This window comes from Salmo salar, chromosome ssa19, assembly GCF_905237065.1.
Source record: "Salmo salar chromosome ssa19, Ssal_v3.1, whole genome shotgun sequence".
Taxonomy (NCBI): domain Eukaryota; kingdom Metazoa; phylum Chordata; class Actinopteri; order Salmoniformes; family Salmonidae; genus Salmo; species Salmo salar.
Genome location: NC_059460.1, coordinates 7940009 through 7961821, shown reverse-complemented (window position 1 = coordinate 7961821; position 21813 = coordinate 7940009). Strand labels below are relative to the sequence as shown.

The window sequence follows — 21813 nt, the reverse complement described above, 5'->3', positions numbered from 1 at the left end:
ATACTTCTGGCCCTTCTTTGGACACTGTGTTAACTAACCTCCAGACGAGCTTCAATGCCATACAACTCTCCTTCCGTGACCTCCAACTGCTCTTAAATGCAAGTAAAACTTAATGCATGCTCTTCAACCGATCGCTGCCCACACCTACCCACCAGTCCTACATCACTACTCTGGACGGTTCGGACTTAGAATATGTGGACAACTACAAATACCTAGGTGTCTGGTTAGACTGTAAACTCTCCTTCCAGACTCACATCTCCAATCCAAAATCAAATCTTGAATCGGCTTCCTATTTCGCAACAAAGCATCCTTCACTCATGCTGCCAAATGATGATTATTATATCAAGAAACATTGACTCATCTGACTGGTACTCATTTTCTCACTGCTCTCAACTTATTCTTCTTTTGTAAAACTGACCATCCTACCGATCCTTGACTTCGGCAATGTCATTTACAAAATAGCCTCCAACACTCTACTCAGCAAATTGGATGCAGTCTATCACAGTGCCATCCGTTTTGTCACCAAAGCCCCATATACTACCCACCACTGCGACCTGTATGGTCTCGTTGGCTGGCCCTCACTTCATATCCGTCGCCAAACCCACTGGCTCCAGGTCATCTATAAGTCGTTGCTAGGTAAAGCCCGCCTTATCTCAGCTCAATGGTCACCATAGCAGCACCCACCCGCAGCACGCGCTCCAGCAGGTATATTTCACTGGTCACCCCCAAAGCCAATTCCTCATTCGGCCACCTTTTCTTCCAGTTCTCTGCTGCCAATGACTGGAACGAACTGCAAAAATCACTGAAGCTGGAGACTCATATCTCCCTCACTAGCTTTAAGCACCATCTGTCAGAGAAGCTCACAGATCACTGCACATGTACATAGCCAATCTGTAAATAGCCCATCCAACTACCTCATCACCATATTGTTATTTATTTTGCTCCTTTGCACCCCAGTACTGCTACTTGCACACTCATCTTCTGCACATCTATCACCCCAGTGTTTAATTTGCCATACTGTAATAATTTCGCCAATATGGTCTATTTATTGCCTCACCCCCCTTATCCTACCTCATTTGCACACACTGTAGATAGACTTTCTCTATTGTATTGTTGACTGTATGTTTGTTTATTCTATGTGTAACTCTGTGTTGTTGTATGTGTCGAACTGCTTTGCTTTATCTTGACCAGGTCGCAGTTGTAAATGAGAACTTGTTCTCAACTAGCCTACCTGGTTAAATAAAGGTGACATAAATAAAATAAAAAATATTATGGCAAGAACAGCTGAAATAAGAAAAGAGAAATGACAGTCCATCATTACTTTAAGACATGAAGGTCAGTCAATGTGGAAAATTTCAAGAATTGTTAAAGTTTCAAACGCAGTTGCAAAAACCATCAAGCGCTATGATAAAACTGTCTCTCATGAGGACCACCACAGGAAAGGAAAACCCAGAGTTACCTCTGCTGCAGAGGATAAATTCATAAGCGTTAACTGCACCTCAGATTGCAGCCCAAATAAATGCTTCACAGAGTTCAAGTAACAGACACCTCTCAACATCAACTGTTCAGAGGAGACTGTGTGAATCAGGCCTTCATGGTCAAATTGCTGCAAATAAACCACTACTAAAGGACACCAATAATAAGAAGAGACTTGCTTGGGCCAAGAAAAACGAGCAATTGATATTAGACCGGTGAAAATCTGAGATTTGAGATTTTTGGTTTCAATTGCCTTGTCTTTGTGAGACGCAGAGTAGGTGAACGGATGATCTCCGCAAGTGTGGTTCCCACTGTGAAGCATGGAGGAGGAGGTGTGATGGTGTTTGGATGCTTTGCTTGTGACACGGTCAGTTATTTATTTTGAATTCAAGGTACACTTAACCAGCATGGCTACCAAAGCATTCTGCAGCAATACGCCATCCCATCTGGTTTGCGCTTAGTGGGACTATCATTTGTTTTTCAACAGGACAATGACCCAAAACACACCTCCAGGCTGTGTAAGGGCTATTTGACCAAGAAGGAGAGTGGTGGAGTGCTGCATCAGATAACCTGGCCTCCCTAATCACCCGACCTCAACCAAATTAAGGTGGTTTGGGATGAGTTGGACCACAGAGTGAAGGAAAAGCAGCCAACAAGTGCTCAGCATATGTGCAAACTCCTTCAAGACTGTTGAAAAGCATTCCAGGTGAAGCTGGTTAAGAGAATGCCAAGAGTGTTCAAAGCTGTCATCAAGGCAAAGGGTGACTACTTTGAAGAATCTCAAATATAAAATATATTTTGATTTGTTTAACACTTTTTTGGTTACTACATGATTCCATATGTGTTATTTCATAGTTGTGATGTCTTCACTATTATTCTACAATGTAGAAAATAGTAAAACATAATGAAAAACCCTTGAATGAGTAGCTGTGTCGAAACTTTTGATACTGTATATATATTGGATTATTTTTTATAGGATAGGTTGGGAAATACAGTATTTTAACCATCCAGCCCAACAACAAAAGAAGGAATAGTCCACTGTCACTGTTATCTTCCTTATCAACTCTGACCTATAGAATATATCTAGTTTGTGACCGGGTCTTCCCAGTAGCCTACCGAATACTGGACAGCAGGGCGGGCTAGGGAAGGAAACCGTCAGGCAGGGACCGGCACGAACTCGCTGGAGCGTTGAAAGTCCTCGATCAACGCAGATTAGGTCAGAGCAGCGCAAACGCAAACGGCTGCACTTGACTTCGATACAGACCACTTTCTGCACGGAGGACTGTAGCGCACAGCCAAATACTGCAGGAGGGAACATGTCTCGTTCTATCGTCCGACTTTCGCTCGTCATCTCTCAGAGAGTGGCTGCCAAGTCCGTCTTATTGCCCAAGACCAGGGTTTCTGCTTTCATCCGTCCTGTCTCCACTAGTTCAGGTTTGAGCTATTCTGTTAGAATCGAATAAGGCTTTATAGAATGTAATTACATAGCTTGCATCTGGATAGGATACTTTGTCTATCAGTTAAAATTAAGTTTATTAAAATGAAGTTGAATTTCAACACAAGTTTATTAGATACCATTTTAAGAAAACTAGGTCATAGTGTATCTATAATTTTAAAGAAATGAACAAGTATTTTTGTCATGTTATGTAATAGGTTGATGCAGAAAAGACCAGTGGAAGTTGCCAGACAGCCATCTGTCACATGCTTACTGTCACATTTTTCCTGGGGGTCACATTTGCTCCAAAGAGCAGAAATCCATTGTGCTCAAATCTAATTAGGCTAAAGTGGCGAAATGAAAAGCACAAAGAAATGGATCTTTTTTTTCAATGACGACAAATAAACAAAATGCAACAAAACGCTCAACACATTTTGCTTATCAGTGTGTGCTTTACAGGCTCGGGATCTCTGACTCGTTATGATGAGACGACAGACTGGCAGAAAAAACTTACCCCTGAACAGTATGTGGTCACGAGGGAAAAGGGGACAGAGATGGTGAGTCACACACAGCACACATGCACACACACTTTGCCTGTCCTCAGCCTCAGTGACCATTGACTGGCATTCCTTTATAAATGTCAGTGGGTTCAGTGTGCAGTTTTGTATGGACTTTGTTCTTTGTTTATAATCTTCCTCAGAGTGAAAGATAAGAGCAGTTGATTAAAGAATGACATATGGGCTGAATCCTTCATTTGCACTGATCTGAAAGCTTCAATAATGACAAGAAAGACAACATATAGTGTGTTTACTGTGTGTTAACCAGGTGTGTGTATTTGTGTCCTCAGCCCTTCAGCGGTCTCTATCTGAACCATAGTGAGGTGGGAATGTACCACTGTGTGTGCTGCGATACTCCCCTCTTCAGGTAACCATCTAACCCCCTTATACCTCCCTAACACCTGACTCAGGTAACCATCTAAACCCCCTATACCTCCCTAACACCTCACCTGACTTCACTCTAACCCGAATTCACTCTAACCCCTAACATCTTAATTTAACCCGAATATGAGCGTTTAGACTAAACCTCTTACTAGACCTCTCTCTCTGTGTCTCTGTCTCTCTGTCTCTGTCTCTCACTCTGTCTCTCTCTGTGTCTCTCTGTCTCTCTCTCTTTTTCTCTGTCTCTGTCTCTCTCTTTCTCTCTGTAGTTCAGAGGCAAAATATGACTCTGGGACAGGCTGGCCAGCGTTCAAAGAAGCTCATGGGACGTGGGAGCGCGATGAGAGCCATGCATCCATCATCCGTCGCCCTGACAACACCATGGGTAGTGCCGAGACAGAGGTCCTCTGTAAACATGTGAGTTGCATTCTGGGTAATAATGCAGAGAGATGTGTTGGTGTGGTGTGTGTTCTGTCTCCTCTACTGTATTATTTTTACCCTGCAGTGTGTGTGTGTGTGTGTGTGTGTGTGTGTGTGTGTGTGTGTGTGTGTGTGTGTGTGCTACAGTGTGATGCCCATCTGGGTCATGTGTTTGAAGATGGACCAGACCCCACAGGACAGAGGTTCTGCATCAACAGCCAGTCTCTTAACTTCAGACCGAGAGATCTCACACCCGAAGACTAGTGGAGCCCTTAGGACCACTTAGAACCGTCTAAAACCACCTAGGCCTGACCAGAGCAAACCTTCAAACCCAGAGAACACAAACCCAAGGTCCAGTAAAACACAACAGAACTGACACCTGGATCCCTAACACTGACCATAGATGGAATTTTCCTGATTTCCTGACCTCGGCATCAGGAATACTGTTTTCTATGTCTGTATCTTTCTGTAATTGATCATAGATGAACCTGTAATATTTACCTGACTGTATTTACATCTGTTCCCAGCCTAACCCTAGCCCAAACTACGGTATGTTATAGGGGTAAGGGGGTAAAGGGGATCATGTGTTTCATATGGTCACAGTTTTATGTCTGTCCATTATATTAAAGGGTCTTCAATCATAGTCACTGGGTCGCTCTGAGAGTTAAAGGCCTAATGCAGTGGTTTTTATCTCAATATCAAATCATTTCTGGGTCAAAATGAAGTACCTTACTGTAATAGTTTTCCGTTAAAATGGTCCAAAAGACACAAAAATTGCTTTTTAGCAAAATCAATTTCTCTAGCAACAATTTTTACAGTGTTAGTTTCATCAGCTGTTGTACAATATGATACAAAACACAGGAAAACTTAATTTTAACTGCTTCTAACTGATAGGTAAGGAGTATTTTTGACCGCTCATTGAATCGAGCCCTTAGTGTCTGCTCTTGTGTACAGTTAGTCTGTGTCTGTGGTAGAACCTACTGTCATATGAACCCTTCAACATGGAGCATATTCTGTCAATAAAATTTGTATTTTTTCTTGTGTGTTTGGAAAGTGTTCTATTGTGTTCAGTTGACAAAATAGTCTAGTGTGTTTTTGTGTTGGTTTAAAAAGAGAAATCAGTTGTAAAATACAGTATAAAGTGCATTCGGAAAGTATTCAGATCCCTTCCCCTTTTACACATTTTGTTACGTTACAGCCTTATTCTAAAATGTATCAATAAAAACATTTCCTCATCAATCTACACACAATATCCCATAATGGCAAATGTATTAAAAATGTAAAACATAAATACCTTATTTACATAAGTATTCAGACCCTTTGCTGTGAGACTCTAAATTGAGCTCAGGTGCATCCTATTTCCATTGATTATCCTTGAGATATTTCTACAACTTGATTGGAGTCCACCTGTGGTAAATTCAATTGATTGGAAATGATTTGGAAAGACACACACCTGTCTATATAAGGTCCCACAGTTGACAGTGCATGTCAGAGCAAAAACTAAGCCATGAGGTCGAAGGAATTGTCCGCAGAGCTCAAACAAGATTCTCGGATCTGATGAAATCATAATTGAACTCTTTGGCCTGAATGCCAAACGTCACATCTGGAGGAAACCTGGCACCATCCCTATGGTGAAGCATGGTGGTGGCAGCATCATGCTGTGGGGATGTTTTCAGCGGCAGGGGGCTGGGAGACTAGTCAGGATCGAGGCAAAGATGAACGGAGCAAAGTTCAGAGAGGTCCTTGATGAAAACTTGTTCCAGAGCACTCAGGACCTCAGACTAGGGTGAAGGTTGTCAGGGGACAATTACATACTTACCTGATTTGTTTGATATTAATAGTAAACAATTATATATTTAACTAAGAGTAAGACTGGCCTGCTAATGCTGAGTTTTTATGGTGTCCACTCTAGCTTCCTGCAGAAACTAGTCTGTGTGTTGAGGAAATGTGTTTTACTAGAGGTGGCATCAGGTAAATTAAGCCAGGGTTGGGGGTTAGAACAACACCATGTGTTGTTAACGACAGGATGAACCCAAAGTGGCTTATGATGCTCTTTGATCTGCTTCAGAGGGATGAACTAAGCATTCTTCGTGTCCTATATAAGATCTGTGTTTCATTATTAGGGAAGCTCCTAGCTTCACAACTTTTGCGGTCGACGGTTTCATTATTGCAATAATTAATCGATGATTGTTTGAATAATTGTCCAAGTCTCTCTCAGTAATGAAATTATCACTAGATGGTTCACCTTCCAACAGGACAACGGCCCTAAGCACACTGCCAAGACAACACAGGAGTGGCTTCGGGACAAGTCTCTTAATGTCCTTGAGTGGCCCAGCCAGAGCCCGGACTTGAACCCGATCAAACATCTCTGGAGAGACTTGAAAATAGCTATGCAGCGATGCTCCCCATCCAACCTGACAGAGCTTGCGAGGATCTTCAGAGAAGAATGGGAGAAACGCCCCAAATACAGGTGTGCCAAGCTTGTAACGTCATGCCCAAGAAGACTCGAGAGCCAAAGGTACTTCAACAAAGTACTGAGTAAAGGGTCTGAATACTTATGTAAATGTGATATTTGAGTTTTCTTTTAAATATATTTGCAAAAATTTATACGAAATTGTTTTTGCATCGTCATTATGGGGTATTGTGTGTAGATTGATGAGAATATTTTTTTTTCATCCATTTTAGAATAGGTCAAGGAGTCTTAATACCTGAATGCACTGTAGTTACAACAATGATATCAACATCGCCCCCTCTCTGTCAGAAGCATACACTGCACTGACTGGTAAGTCCAGCCCACTGCCAGTAAAGGGCTGTTAATGATAAACACAACAAGAGGTCATCACCCCCTCTGTGTGTGTGCGTGTGTGTGTCAACATTTGTCCAGAAAGAGGCAGCACAGAGAAAGTGAAGGTCGGACACAAGACAGAGGGAAAGATAAATCGAGGGAGGAGTGGGTCATTTTTTTCCTCAGTTCTGGTATTACACTAGACATAATCATTTAGCAAGGATCCAGGCAGAACCAATCAGATTACACTAGCATCGTGATAACCACCTTGTGGGACAGACACAGCAGAAGGAAGAAGCAGAGAGCGGTGTTGGGAGTGTTTTGGGGACAGTGCTAAGATGACCAGGGTGTGGCAGTGTGTTACCATGCTAATGGTGGTGTATGTGTGTCTATGGGGGTTGGCGGAGGCGATTGGGGGAGCAAAGAGCCGACCACGACCCCAGAGGAGACTCCCCAAGAAGCCCAAGGTGAACCCCATTGACGAAACCCTCCCAGCTCAGAACATTGACATACAACAGGTAGGTACAAGAGTGTGTTTGTATGTGTGTGTGTTTGTGTGTGTGTGCAAACATGATCTCACAACTACAGCACAAACACAGCCAGTGGCGGACGTGCCTTGACGTTGTCAATGTTGAAACCCTGCTGTATCGTGTGTGTGTGTGTGTGTGTGTGTGTGTGTGTGTGTGTGTGTGTGTGTGTGTGTGTGTGTGTGTGTGTGTGTGTGTGTGTGTGTGTGTGTGTGTGTGTGTGTGTGTGTGTGTGTTGTAGATGGGAGGGCCGTGGTACCTGGTCAACGCAGCGTCTAAGTGTAACTTCCTGATGAAGAACGGTCTGAAGGTGGAGGCTACTGTGATGACCCTGACGCCCCCCTCCTTCCCAGACACCGCTCTCTCTGTTAGCACTACCACACGTCTGTGAGTTACACTCCTCTCTCTGTTAGCACTACCACACGTCTGTGAGTTACACTGCTCTCTCTGTTAGCACTACCACACGTCTGTGAGTTACACTCCTCTCTCTGCTAGCACTACCACACGTCTGTGAGTTACACTGCTCTCTCTGTTAGCACTACCACACGTCTGTGAGTTACACTGCTCTCTCTGTTAGCACTACCACACGTCTGTGAGTTACACTCCTCTCTCTGTTAGCACTACCACACGTCTGTGAGTTACACTCCTCTCTCTGTTAGCACTACCACACGTCTGTGAGTTACACTGCTCTCTCTGTTAGCACTACCACACGTCTGTGAGTTACACTGCTCTCTCTGTTAGCACTACCACACGTCTGTGAGTTACACTGCTCTCTCTGTTAGCACTACCACACGTCTGTGAGTTACACTGCTCTCTCTGTTAGCACTACCACACGTCTGTGAGTTACACTCCTCTCTCTGTTAGCACTACCACACGTCTGTGAGTTACACTCCTCTCTCTGTTAGCACTACCACACGTCTGTGAGTTACACTCCTCTCTCTGTTAGCACTACCACACGTCTGTGAGTTACACTCCTCTCTCTGTTAGCACTACCACACGTCTGTGAGTTACACTCCTCTCTCTGTTAGCACTACCACACGTCTGTGAGTTACACTCCTCTCTCTGTTAGCACTACCACACGTCTGTGAGTTACACTGCTTTCTCTGTTAGCACTACCACACGTCTGTGAGTTACACTCCTCTCTCTGTTAGCACTACCACACGTCTGTGAGTTACACTCCTCTCTCTGTTAGCACTACCACACGTCTGTGAGTTACACTCCTCTCTCTGTTAGCACTACCACACGTCCGTGAGTTACACTCCTTTCTCTGTTAGCACTACCACACGTCTGTGAGTTACACTCCTCTCTCTGTTAGCACTACCACACGTCCGTGAGTTACACTCCTCTCTCTGTTAGCACTACCACACGTCTGTGAGTTACACTGCTCTCTCTGTTAGCACTACCACACGTCCGTGAGTTACACTCCTCTCTCTGTTAGCACTACCACACGTCTGTGAGTTACACTGCTCTCTCTGTTAGCACTACCACACGTCCGTGAGTTACACTGCTCTCTCTGTTAGCACTACCACACGTCTGTGAGTTACACTGCTCTCTCTGTTAGCACTACCACACGTCTGTGAGTTACACTGCTCTCTCTGTTAGCACTACCACACGTCTGTGAGTTACACTCCTCTCTCTGTTAGCACTACCACACGTCTCTGAGTTACACTCCTCTCTCTGTTAGCACTACCACACGTCTGTGAGTTACACTGCTCTCTCTGTTAGCACTACCACACGTCTGTGAGTTACACTGCTCTCTCTGTTAGCACTACCACACGTCTGTGAGTTACACTCCTCTCTCTGTTAGCACTACCACACGTCTGTGAGTTACACTCAGTGTTATTTCAAGTGTTATATTATCAGCTATGTAAATTGTTTTAGCAATGTGAAAGTAGTTCTAGTACGAATAGTGGGGGAAGATAAATAGACAGATAAATATAGGTTGTATTTACAATGTTGTTTGTTCTCCACTGGTTGCCCTTTTCTCATGGCAACGGGCCACAAATCAAGCTACAGTGATTGCACATTGCAATATTTTGCCTAACAGCTATGGGAGTTTATCAATATTTGATTTGTTTTCAAATTCTTTGTGGGTCTGTGTGATCTGTGGAAAATGTGTTTCTCTAATGTGGTCAAACATTTGTCAGGAGGTTAGGAAGAGCAGCTCAGTTTGCAACTCATTTTGTGGACAGTGGTCACATATCCTGTCTTCTGTTGAGAGCCAGGTCTGCCTGTGGTGACCTCTCTCAATAACAAGGCTATGCTCACTGAGTCTGTACATAGTCAAGGATTTTCTTTGTTTTGGGTGTCACGGTGGTCAGATATTCTGCCACTATGTACTCTCTGTTAAGGGCCAGATAGCGTTCCAGTTTGCTCTGTTTTTTTGTTGATTCTTTCCAGTGTCATTGTTAGCTTTTTGCTTTCTCATTATTTGGTTTGGTCTAATTGTGTTGCTGTCCTGGGGCTCTGTGGGGTCTGTTTGTATTTGTGAACAGAGCCTGAGTGTGTATGCATCGCTTCCTTTTAGGTGGTTGTAGAATTTAACAACTATTTCCTGGATTTTGATAACTAGCCGGTATAGTCCTCATTCTGCTCTGCTTGAAATATACAAAGTATATTTTTGCAGAATTCTGCTTCTGTCGCTCGCTCTCTCACTCTCTTTCCATTTCTCTCTTTTTCCAGACCTCTTTCTTTCTTTGTTTCTCTCTCTCTCTCTGCACCCTCTTTAAAGCTCTTCCTTCCTTTTGCTCCAAGTCCTTTCTTTCAGAGAGTACCCAAGTCTACCACCAGAGAGCACTCTCTCTCGCTATCTACCTCTATCTCTTCACATTCTCTCTCAGCTTTCTCTCTCTCCTTTTCTCTCTGTCTCTTATGTCAAGTCAACCTTACTCAAAGTGTCAGTAAACACAGTAAACTACACCACTCCACAACACTTCTTACCTGAAAAAGACAGTCTTGGCTCTATAGACATTGATCCTGTACTGGGGAACTGAACATGTTTGCCTGTTTTGACTGGTTATATAATTAATCTGGCTGAACCAGAGGAAATAGTTGGTTGTGCAAGTTGCAAAATGGTTGCAAGTTCTCTCACGCATGCTTGCATGCACACAGACATGCACACACGTGCAACCCCCCCCCCACACCCACACACACACATACCCACAAACACACACGCACACAAACAGTCTTATGCAATGTTAAAGCTACCTGAATAAATAACTCCGCTGATCTGTCTAACTTTTTCTTTTTTTGTCCTCTCCCTCCACAGTAACCACCAGTGTTGGGAGATCCTGCAGGCGTACACCATCACCCCCACCCCAGGACGCCTTGTACTCAATGGTAAGAGTCCTGTCACGCACAGAGACATGCCTTACAGCCCTGTTAACTGGCTATAGACACCCTTCTCCACCCGGCCGTCTCCTCCTCCACCCGGCCTTCTCCTCCTCCACCCGGCCGTCTCCTCCTCCACCCGGCCGTCTCCTCCTCCACCCGGCCGTCTCCTCCTCCACCCGGCCGTCTCCTCCTCCACCCGGCAGTCTCCTCCAGCTATATCTCTGAGAGCACTGCTTTGTCTCTTTAAAATTGCAGCTGGAACCCCGTGTCCCCAACATTCCACTGCTCTAAACTGATTGGCTTTTCATTCAAAGTATGCAAATCACACGTTATAGTCTGGGAATAATCACTGTGATATATTTACTATGTGTGTTTCAAAGGAACACCGGAGGAGAATTCATGTTCATATTCAAATTTCATTAGTTTGGAATGAGGTGCAAATTTGATCTTGTGTCAAAGTTATTGATATTACTGTATTATTATTGTTAACTATTATTGTTTTCCATGTAGGTAGTAGACCGTTGCTGAACACTGATATAGTGATTGGAGAGTCAGACTATAGCTCCTACGCTGTGTTTTACTACCAGAAACAGGGACAGCTCACCATGAAGCTCTACGGTCAGTCTGCGGCTTGTATGCTGCCAACCTGATTGATACCCTGTACTAACAACATGCTGCAAGCCAACAGTATGGGACAATATATCGGTTTGAAGCCAGGTCTTCTGAGCACGACAAGACTCTGTTAGCTAGCAGAGCTAAAGCCTAGGCATTACTTCTGGGAGATATGGTTCACCAAACCACATTCAGTAAACCATTACAGAAACATTAATGTTGAAGTCACTGAGAATGTTTCAAGGAGGCTGTTGTGTTTTCTCTACAGGCAGATCCAAGGATACCCTTTCAGAAGCCATCTTGGATAAGTTTGAGGACCTGGCTGAGAAAAAGGGTCTGGGATTGGCCTATGTGTTTGCCTTCCCCAACTACAGTAGGAACTTCTCTATCATAACTCACACACACAGCCTGCCATAACTACATCTCTACCACAGTCTGCATACATACTTAAAAGGAAATTGTTTCCAAACTGTACAGGTCACTGCGAGTCTGTGGATAAGGACCATGTGATCAGTGAGTATACCATTTCAAACATTTGTTAAACCATTGATGTGGGGCATCGTGGACCTAAAATGGCAAAATAAAGGAATTGTCCAAATATAGACTACATCAATATAAATGTAGACGCTTCAGAATCATCTGTTGTAGAAGGACAAGAACCAGCTGGATGAGGTGACTTCTCTTTCTTTTGGGCTCCCGAGGGGCGCAGCATTCTAAGGCACTCCATCTCAGTGCTAGAGGCGTCACTACAGACCCTGATTCGATTCCAGGCTGTATCACAACCGACTGTGATTGGGAGTCCCATAGGGCTGCGCACAATTGACCCAGTGTCGTTGGGTTAGGGTTTGGCCGGGTTAGGCCGTCATTGTAAATAATAATTTGTTCTTAACTGACTTGCCTAGTTAAATAAATGTTTTAAATGAAACGAGAATCCTAAACCACCCCCTAGCCCCTACCAACAAGCTCGGAGGGCCCTCCGTTGTCACGCGTTGGTGATAAAACTCCGTGTGACTTCCAGAGAGTGGCAAAGTGATCAATAAACCAATCATCTTCGGAAGATACTTATGACTTGAATGATGTAATGATGTTTAAATAATAAAACAAGCATGAAATTAAATGAACAAATCCAACCAGTCGTTTTACAAGATGTAAAGAAAAATATTTTATTTAGGAGTTATTGCATGTACATGCGTCAAGTCTCGAAATCAGACATAAACAAATACACGTGGCATATAATTAGGCGTGCAGCGCCATTCTTTTGTATTAAAGGTCCAATGCAGCCGTTTTTATCTCAATATCAAATAATTGACTGGTAAAAATTAAGTACCTTACTGTGATTATTTTTGTACCATTTTAATTGAAAACAAACAAAAATATATTCTTAGCTAAGTGCAATTTCTCAAGCAAGACTTTTGCTAGGACTGTCTGGGAGTGGTCTGAGTGGGCAGGGGAGAACTGAAAACTAGCTGTTATTGGCAGAGGTTCTTTCTTTCTTGGTCTATTAAATAATGGTGATGTCACCATGCAGGCCAAAACTCTATTCTACCAAAACTGGCTGAAATTTCAGGCCGTCTTTTCAAACTGCTCTTGTACTAAAAGGGCATTATCACAATTTCACAGTATTATTACAACATAGTGTGGAAATATACAGTACCAGCCAAAGGTTTGGACACATCTACTCATTCAAGGGTTTTTCTTTATTTTTACTATTTTCTACATTGTAGAATAATAGTGAAGACATCAAAACTATGAAATAACACATATGGAATCATGTAGTAACCAAAAACGTGTTAAACAAATCAAAATATATTGTATATGAAAAACACAGGTAATCACGTTTTTGACTGCACTGGGCCTTTAAATTGGCAAACTCCAAACAGGCGTTTACAGTGCATGTCGGGACAGCACTTTGCTCTGAAGGCTGAAGCCTAATTAGCCCATACACCCTCTATGATTTTCACTCCCTCATCTTTGGTAGGCTCGGAGCAAATGGAGAGAGGCAAAGGGAAGGGGGGATTTGGGATTCGACAGATTCAGATTGGTGGAATGGCATCCAACCCCCTTTAACTTTGAAAAAAAACATCACGTTTACTCCTTCGCAGGGCATGTGTGGATGTACTTGCACAACGGTCAGTTAGATAAATTGCGTTAACAAGTTTACCTAACTCTTACCTCATTTTGAAAACGCGTCTGCAAATCTATAGTATAGAAACAGATTTGCATAAATAAATGGGCATGTTTATTTTTGTCAAACTTAATTTACTTCGTATAGTTTGAGTTTATGTCTGAGCTTGTTTCATCTCTCCTTCCCAGACTGCGTGCCAATATGTTGAGGAAGATTTCAAGAGCCTGTATTCTGACTGCTCAGCAATACATGGCATATTAAAATGATTGAATTGCTTATGTGTGCGTGTTTTTTGTACTCACTACTGAATCTCCTCTCTGGATAGGCCTACTTAGTGGGTTCTCTCGCATGATAATGAGTCCCAGATGTAGCCTAGAGGGGCCAGGGGGTTTAGTTACAAAACGGGGGTCTGCAAACTCCTAGCCCCCATCCTAAACATCCCAGAGAGAGGCTGTGTGCACGTGTGTGTATTATGTAACCAACTCCCTGCCTACAAGACTCTGCCTGCCTCCTTCAGAACAAAGAGAGTTCAGGGCCATTATGTATCCCTCAAAGTTATCTTTCAGACCTCAACAGTATGCATACTTTAGGAGGAATTCACCCCAAACCCCAACATGGGTTCACAGAGGTCTAAAGTCATGCTCTGTCCTGCAAACTGTTACATTTACTTACTAGTTTTACAACTCACAAGCATGCAGCCCTCGCGGTCATGAGGACTGCTTTACCGGCTCACTCTGAGGACACTGTGTCTGTGTCAGTGCATGCATATTTGTGCATGTGTGTACATACTCGTGTGTCTTTATGCTGACATATGCATTTCATGGCGGAAGTTGTAGTGATCAGGAATAAGAGTTGTCTGAATAAATAGTCCTATCATTGTGAGAGGAGGAGAGGAGAGGGATAAATCATTCTGCTTACAGTGTAGACCCCCCCCCTCCTCCATGTGCAGTTGTGTAAGAGTGACATTTACATATCTTTGTGGGATGGAGAGGGGTGGGACTAACTACTGGAGCCAAGGGGTTAGGAGAGGGGAGGAGTAGAGGAGGGGTGGTACAAGCTGGAGGATATAAGGACATTCACTCTCCTCACACACCCTGGAGAGTTGAGCAGTCGCACACACCGATCTGTAACCATGATGCTGAGGATGATGGGAGTTCTGCTGTGCGCTGCGCTGGTCGCCTGCGTCGATGTCATGCCCCAGAAAGACTTCAACCTGGAGAAGGTAAGAGAGAGAGAGAGGTCAACAGAAAGAAACACACTGAGAGAACAAATGAGATAGAGAAAGCACAGGCAAAAAGCTGAGAGGAAAGGTATACAAGAGATTCTGAGGTTTAATGGGGTCAGAGTCGAGCAGAGGACACAGTGTAATCTGCAATGACTATGGAATCAATTTGAATTGTGAGAATGAATGATACGTCGTTCTTATTCTGTTTCTAACTATATCGTTCTCACGCTCCCCAGATGGCTGGTAGGTGGTGGATTGTGGGCTTTGCCACCAACGCCCAATGGTTTGTGAGCCATAAGGCTGACATGAAGATGGGCACTTCTGTGATGCTGCCCACCGCCAGAGGAGACCTAGACCTCACCTACACCAACCTGAAGTCAGTGTGTGAGAGAGCACATTGTGTGCGTCGGTGTGTGTTTGTGTCCATAGAACTTGTGTCACATTGACTCTGCTCTTTCTCTCTCAGCGCTGATGGTACTTGCTGGAGGATGACACATCTGGCCAAGAAGACTGACATCCCAGGCCGCTTCACCTTCACCAGCCAGCGTGAGTATGTGCACGCACACACACAGTCAACATAAGTCCACCTCCCTAACTTCTCTCCCCTTCTCCCTCTCAGGTTGGAACAATGAAAATGACATGCGTGTGGTGGCTGTCCAGTATGATGACTTTGCTTTGATCCACACCATCAAGACCAAAGACGGAGTACCTGAGGTGCTCAACAAGCTCTACAGTAAGTCTGTCTGTCTACATTTCTGAAATTAATTGAAGCTTTTAAAGATGTTCATGTTTTGTGTGTGTGTGTGTGTGTGTAATTAATCACAGTTCTTTGGTCTGCGTTTTTTTTAGACTGGTCATGTGTTTACTTGGTGATGTTGTGCTTCTACATCTGCATTGCTTGCTGTTTGGGGTTTTATGCTAGGTTTCTGTATAGCACTTTGACATTGGCTCATGTAAAAAGGGCTTTATAAATATGATTGATTGTGTTAACCTGTTGGTGTTAACTTGGTGTGGTTGCAGGTCGCACTCCAGAGGTGAGCACAGCGCTGCGGCAGAAGTTCATGCAGTTCTCTCTGGATACAGGAATCATCTCTGACAACATCGCTTTCCTGCCCAAGAATGGTATGACATTACACACGCATACATGCAAGATCACACAGATATACTTACTGTATATACAATATTACGACAATCGCGTGTGCTTCAGTAGAAATAATCTGCTCACTCTTTTCTCCCTCTGTATTGAAGGTGAATGTACCGAGGCATAAAGTGTTTCTTCACTGATCCCCCCTCCTCCTCCTTCATCCCTCGTCGAATCCTCTTCCACGGTTCCACCTCTCCTTTGTCTCTCCATTTCACATCCAAACTCTTCTCCTGGGAGAAGACTGTGAAACAAAAAACCCCACACCCTCGATGCACCACTCTTCATCCCTTTTCTACATGTTTTTTACTGCTGATTTCTGTTGTTTTGATTTTCTTGTGCTGAAATAAAGAATGTGTAACAACTCAAGTCTCAAAGTTAGTGTTAATGTAAACAATACGTAGGCTACAATCACATAAGCCTACCTACACTACATTAATGTGAAAGTACATTTTAGAAGCCATTCCAGAGGAGAATCCCAGGTTTCTAATCACAAATGGGACTTTATAAATATACAAAGTTAGAATGATGAGGATAAAGAAAATATATTTTAAAAGTGAAACAATACCTGTTCTGTAGCAATTCAGGATATCAGAATAACAGCAGCTGTACAGTTCTGTGTGATATTCACTAAAGCACAGATGGCTAGAGCGAAAACTTTGTATGGCTGAGCTTTCTGTTGTACTCTTGAATTTTGTAATTCAAACTAATAACAAGGGCTCAGACACACCAAGGATACTGACTGCTGAAAGGTACTTAGCACCTCTTCCCAGTGTTGCCAGTTAACTTTGTTGTTCACATAGAAAATATCCACCACTGAGCCAATAGTCAAAATATTCCAGACCATAAGGTGGTAGGTAGTATCTTGTTTGCCTTGCGCCTGCTGTAGATAGCTAGCGAGCTGCACTAATGTTGTTGCTAGTGTTAGTTAAGTAGCTAGCAACATAATTAAATCACAATTGACTCGTTTTTGAATGAAGCAGCTGCATGTAAGCTGCAGAGAGTAATTTGTCCTACTGGCAAATGGCGATGTTAACATTAACTAGCAAGCACACTGGCAGTATAGAATAGTGGAGAGTGAATTAAATGGTCTTCATCTTTAGTGTTGTGCATTTAGTGTTGTGCATTGTGTTGCATTTACCACCCCACTCGTTTCATAAGTGTGTGTGACGGCCTTGCTCAGTTAGCAAGCTAACGTCAGCTTTCTAACTAATGAGCTAGTGCACATTATCCAACCTAACAAAAAAATCCTTCTTCAAGCACAACACTTCTTAGCTAGATATAAAGACTTGCACTGGAAAAAATATTTATGATGCAGCTTTATTGTTTTAGTTGGAACAATTCTGATGAAAAGGGGATGGATTATAGCGGGTTTGTCGGTACCAGGACTGTACGCAGCATGTATGTATTTTGTTCTAGCAAGAGAAGGAACGGCCTCCTACTGTGCTAAGTACCAATCAAATCAAATCACATTTTATTTGTCACATGCGCCGAATACAACAGGTGTTTCACCTTACAGTGAAATGTTTACTTACAAGCTCTTAACCAACAATGCTTTAAGAAGTTAAGAAAAATCGGCAGATTTCTCTGTTTCTGGCCTCTAAATAAAACTACCACAGAGTAAATAAAAACGTGTTATAGAAAAATATGAAATAATGTATTTTTTATTGCAACAATAATACCAATATTACACATGAATACAGTGAGATTCCTGTGTATACAATGAAAAAATAAATGTACAAGACACCAGGCGACCCCCCCCCAGAACTCCCACCCTCCAAAAAATAATACGAATAATTCAGGACAAGGCAATGAGACATTAACAGACATTCAGACATGACTTCTAATAATTCCAACTTTTTAAGTTTCACAAGTTTGAGGGTTTTATAAAATTGTAACAGTTCAATTAAAAAAATAAACAAAATAAGGTATTTTCCCACCCATTTACATTAGTGGATATAATATTTGGAGAATAGCAATGTTAATAAATAGTTATGATCAGAATTACAAGGATAAGCATAATGCCATTTAACATCATCGAAAGGTAAACATAGGAAATTTAGGAGATTTTATACAATGCTGAATTTCAATCCATAGTTTACTAGAATGGCGACATTAAAAATAAATAAATGCTCTATAGATTCTGAATGAGCAAAAACACAAGCAGTTGTGTCAAAATTGAACCTTTTGTGCAAGAAATCATTAACAGGGTAAATGGAAGAAAATATAAAAAAAATGTTTCTTTAACTTTTGGGATAACTGGACAATTAAAATAAAAGGTAGTCGCTTTTGACCATAGTATGGGTTGATCACTTCCATAGCAAAATATGACTTAATTAACTGTCAATCCTACCCACTTATTGTTGAAATTTTTATACAAAAGTAATGAATTGGTAAACTTGGAAAAGTGGGAACAACCTCATAATATAACAAAGTGTTCTTAAATAAGTCCAAGTAAAGGAAGTGGAATTGCTTTGCAAACCTTCATATAGAATATATGAATATTCAATATATGGTCAATATTAACTTGAAATTTACCAATGAACTCATCAAACGACAGAAACTCTCCAGTGTTGTCTAACAAATTTCATTAGGAATTCAAGTCCACCAAGTTTATTAAACAGATTATTAGGGATATGATGCCACATAGAGGTAGGATTAGACAGACATAATGTCAACCATTAAATGTTAAAATACCTACTAACGACTCAAAATCAATAGCCTGTAAACCTCTATGATTATAGTCTTTCACTAATTGAGATTTTCGAATAGTATGCGTTTTATTCCTCAAAATAAATAACAGAATTGCCTTTTTTGATGTTATTAGAAGAAAAAAGGGACTGCCTTGGATAAATGATTCCAGATAAACCATCAGTCTTGGATTAAAGAATACGACTCCAAATTGACATGTCACGTTAATAATAATGCAGAGTGACACAGACATCGTAGACAATGTGTGATCCCAACGCGGGCAATAACCATCATCCACATGAACACCATATAAGTCTGCACATTAATCATAGCTTCAGCTCTTTGTGTCTCAGTCCTCATCCCAGCACAACTGGTGTTGTGTCCAACATATACTTCTTCATCTGAAACAATATATGAACTACCCATCACTGCGACCTGTACGCTCTCGTTGGCTGGCACTCACTACATATCCGTCGCCAAACCCACTGGCTCCAGGTCATCTATAAGTCTTTGCTAGGTAAAGCCCCGCCTTATCTCAGCTCACTGGTCACCATAGCAATACCCACCTGTAGCACACGCTCCAGCAGGTATATTGCACTGGTCATCCCCAAAGCCAACACTTCCTTTGGCCGCCTTTCTTTCCAGTTCTCTGCTGCCAATGACTGAAACGAATTTCAAAAATATGATATATTATATCTCCCTCTCTAACTTTAAGCATCAGCTGTCTGAGCAGCTTACCGATCACTGTACCTGTACACAGCCAATCTGTAAATGGCACACCCAACTACCTCATCCTGATATTATTACTTATCCTCTTGCTCTTTTGCACCCCAGTATCTCCACTTGCACATCATCATCTGCACATCTATCACTCCAGTATTAATGCTAAATTGTAATTATTTTCACCTCTAGGGCCTATTTATTGCCTACCTCCATACTCTTCTACATTTGCACACACTGTACATAGCTTTTCTATTTTTATTTTATTTTGTGTTATTGGCTGTACATTTGTTTATGTGTAAATCTGTGTTGTTGTGTGTGTCGCACTGCTTTGCTTTATCTTGACCAGGTCACAGTTGTAAATGAGAACTTGTTCTCAACTGGCCTACCTGGTTAAATAAGGGTGAAAATAAAATAAATAAATAAAATGACCAAGTATGTCTCTGTCTACATCCAATTCAAACACTCCCTGCAAGATCTCCCACTACAGCAGGTATGATGGTGTGTGTGTGTGTGTGTGTGTGTCTGACCCGTCTCAGCCTCCTCCTGGTCTGCAACTCCTGCTGTTGCTTAAGCCTCACCTCCTCCAGACTCAGACACATACTAAACACACACACACACACACACACACACACACTATTTTATGAAATCCACCTCAGTCTCATGTAAGCTATAACAATTAGTTGTACCATGGTGCACCCTTGTGGCTATAAACAGAAGTACAACAGATAGATCTACTGACAGACACAGTGCTGTCTCCAGACAGTGCTCCACCGAGGAAGAGCATGATGGTTGCGATTAAGCATGTTGCGGTGAAGCATACTACTCCCACAGACCTGGGTTCAAATACTATTTCAATTACTTTCACATACATTAATTAAGTAAGTATTTAGATATATATTTTTGGTAAATAGAGTAGTTGAATATTGGAATGTATTTGGAAATACACTTGGAAAGTATTGGCATGTCAAATACACAGAGTATTTTCAAATACAAATACTCCCATCCATTTGAACCCATGTCCTAGGAGTACTTGAAGGTAAGGTATTTGGAAATAAGTATTTGAAAATATTAGGAACCAGGCTATGAGGGGTGGCCAGTCCTCTTCTGGCTGTGCCGGGTGGAGATTATAACAGCACATGGCCAAGATGTTCAAATGTTCATAAATGACCAGCATGGTCAAATAATAATAATCATAGTAGTTGTCGAGGGTGCAACAAGTCAGTAACACAAGAGCAAGTGCCAGTTGGCTTTTTCATAGCCGATCTTTGAGAGTATCTCTACCGCTCCTGCTGTCTCTAGAGAGTTGAAAACAGCAGGTCTGGGACAGGTAGCACGTCCGGTGAATAGGTCAGGGTTCCAGCAGTTCTGGGACAGCAGGTCTGGGACAGGTAGCACGTCCGGTGAACAGGTCAGGGTTCCATAGCTGCAGGCAGAACAGTTGGAACTGGAGCAGCAGCACGGCCAGGTGAACTGGGGACAGCAAGGAGTCATCAAGCCAGGTAGTCCTGAGGCATGGTCCTAGGGCTCAGGTCCTCCGAGAGAGAAAGAAAGAGAGAAAGAGAGAATTAGAGAGAGCATATTTAAATTCACACAGGACACCGGAAAAGACAAGAGAAATACTCCAGATGTGACAGACTGACCCTAGCCCCCCGACACAAACTACTGCAGCATAAATACTGGAGGCTGAGACAGGAGGGGTCAGGAGACACTGTGGCCCCATCCGATGAAACCCCCGGACAGGGCCAAACAGGTAGGATATAACCCCACCCACTTTTCTAAGGCACAGCCCCCACACCACTGGAGGGATATCTCCAACCATCAACATACCATCCTGAGACAAGGCTGAGTATAGCCCACAAAGATCTCCGCCACGGCACAACCCAAGGGGGGGCGCCAACCCAGACAGGAAGACCACGTCAGTGACTCAACCCACTCAAGTGACGCACCCCTCCCAGGGACGGCATGGAAGAACACCAGTAAGCCAGTGACTCAGCCCCTGTAATAGGGGTAGAGGCAGAGAATCCCAGTGGAAAGAGGGGAAACCGGCCAGGCAGAGACAGCAAGGGCGGTTCGTTGCTACAGCCTTTCCGTTCACGTTAACACCCCTGGGCCAGACTACACTTAATCATAGGACCTACTGAAGAGATGTGTCTTCAGTAAAGACTTAAAGGTTGAGACTGAGTCTGCGTCTCTCACATGGGTAGGCAGACTATTCCATAAAAATGGAGCTCTATAGGAGAAATCCCTGCCTCCCGCTGATTGCTTTGAAATTCTATGAACAATTAGGAGGGCCGTGTCTTGTGACCGTAGCGTACGTGTAGGTATGTACTGTCACGTTCCTCTTCGTCTTAAGATAATGGAGAAATCGCTGTTGGAAAAAGT

General features: G+C 42.8%; 3 protein-coding genes across 3 annotated transcripts; all 3 read left to right on the top strand.

Annotated features, from left to right (window-relative positions):
• The first annotated feature begins 2577 nt into the window (after window positions 1–2577).
• Window positions 2578–5312, top strand: msrb2 (methionine sulfoxide reductase B2). Its single transcript, XM_014157119.2, has 5 exons — window positions 2578–2910; window positions 3371–3468; window positions 3759–3835; window positions 4119–4266; window positions 4417–5312. The coding sequence occupies exons 1-5, from the start codon at window positions 2793–2795 to the stop codon at window positions 4531–4533; spliced, it is 558 nt and encodes a 185-aa protein (XP_014012594.1). The 5' UTR covers window positions 2578–2792; the 3' UTR covers window positions 4534–5312.
• Window positions 5313–7151: 1839 nt separating this feature from the next.
• Window positions 7152–13926, top strand: c8g (complement component 8, gamma polypeptide). Its single transcript, NM_001146430.1, is given in 7 exon segments — window positions 7152–7572; window positions 7823–7968; window positions 10850–10920; window positions 11425–11532; window positions 11795–11899; window positions 12004–12039; window positions 13840–13926. Coding segments are annotated over 7 exon segments (666 nt in total). The 5' UTR covers window positions 7152–7392; the 3' UTR covers window positions 13860–13926.
• A 654-nt stretch (window positions 13927–14580) lies between these two features.
• LOC106578378 (lipocalin) lies at window positions 14581–16381 on the top strand. The gene is made up of 6 exons (XM_014157118.2): window positions 14581–14873; window positions 15113–15252; window positions 15343–15422; window positions 15496–15609; window positions 15897–15998; window positions 16125–16381. The coding sequence occupies exons 1-6, from the start codon at window positions 14784–14786 to the stop codon at window positions 16142–16144; spliced, it is 546 nt and encodes a 181-aa protein (XP_014012593.1). The 5' UTR covers window positions 14581–14783; the 3' UTR covers window positions 16145–16381.
• The last annotated feature ends 5432 nt before the right edge of the window (window positions 16382–21813 follow it).

Excerpts from the sequence above, each read along its gene's own strand:
- LOC106578378 (XM_014157118.2), top strand. The coding sequence starts at position 14,784 with ATGATGCTGAGGATGATGGGAGTTCTGCTGTGCGCTGCGCTGGTCGCC. Across the intron at positions 14,874-15,112 it reads AAGACTTCAACCTGGAGAAG|ATGGCTGGTAGGTGGTGGAT; the intron begins GTAAGAGAGAGA and ends CACGCTCCCCAG. Across the intron at positions 15,423-15,495 it reads CTTCACCTTCACCAGCCAGC|GTTGGAACAATGAAAATGAC; the intron begins GTGAGTATGTGC and ends TCTCCCTCTCAG.
- msrb2 (XM_014157119.2), top strand. The coding sequence starts at position 2,793 with ATGTCTCGTTCTATCGTCCGACTTTCGCTCGTCATCTCTCAGAGAGTG. Across the intron at positions 3,469-3,758 it reads GGGAAAAGGGGACAGAGATG|CCCTTCAGCGGTCTCTATCT; the intron begins GTGAGTCACACA and ends TTGTGTCCTCAG. Across the intron at positions 3,836-4,118 it reads TGCGATACTCCCCTCTTCAG|TTCAGAGGCAAAATATGACT; the intron begins GTAACCATCTAA and ends TTCTCTCTGTAG.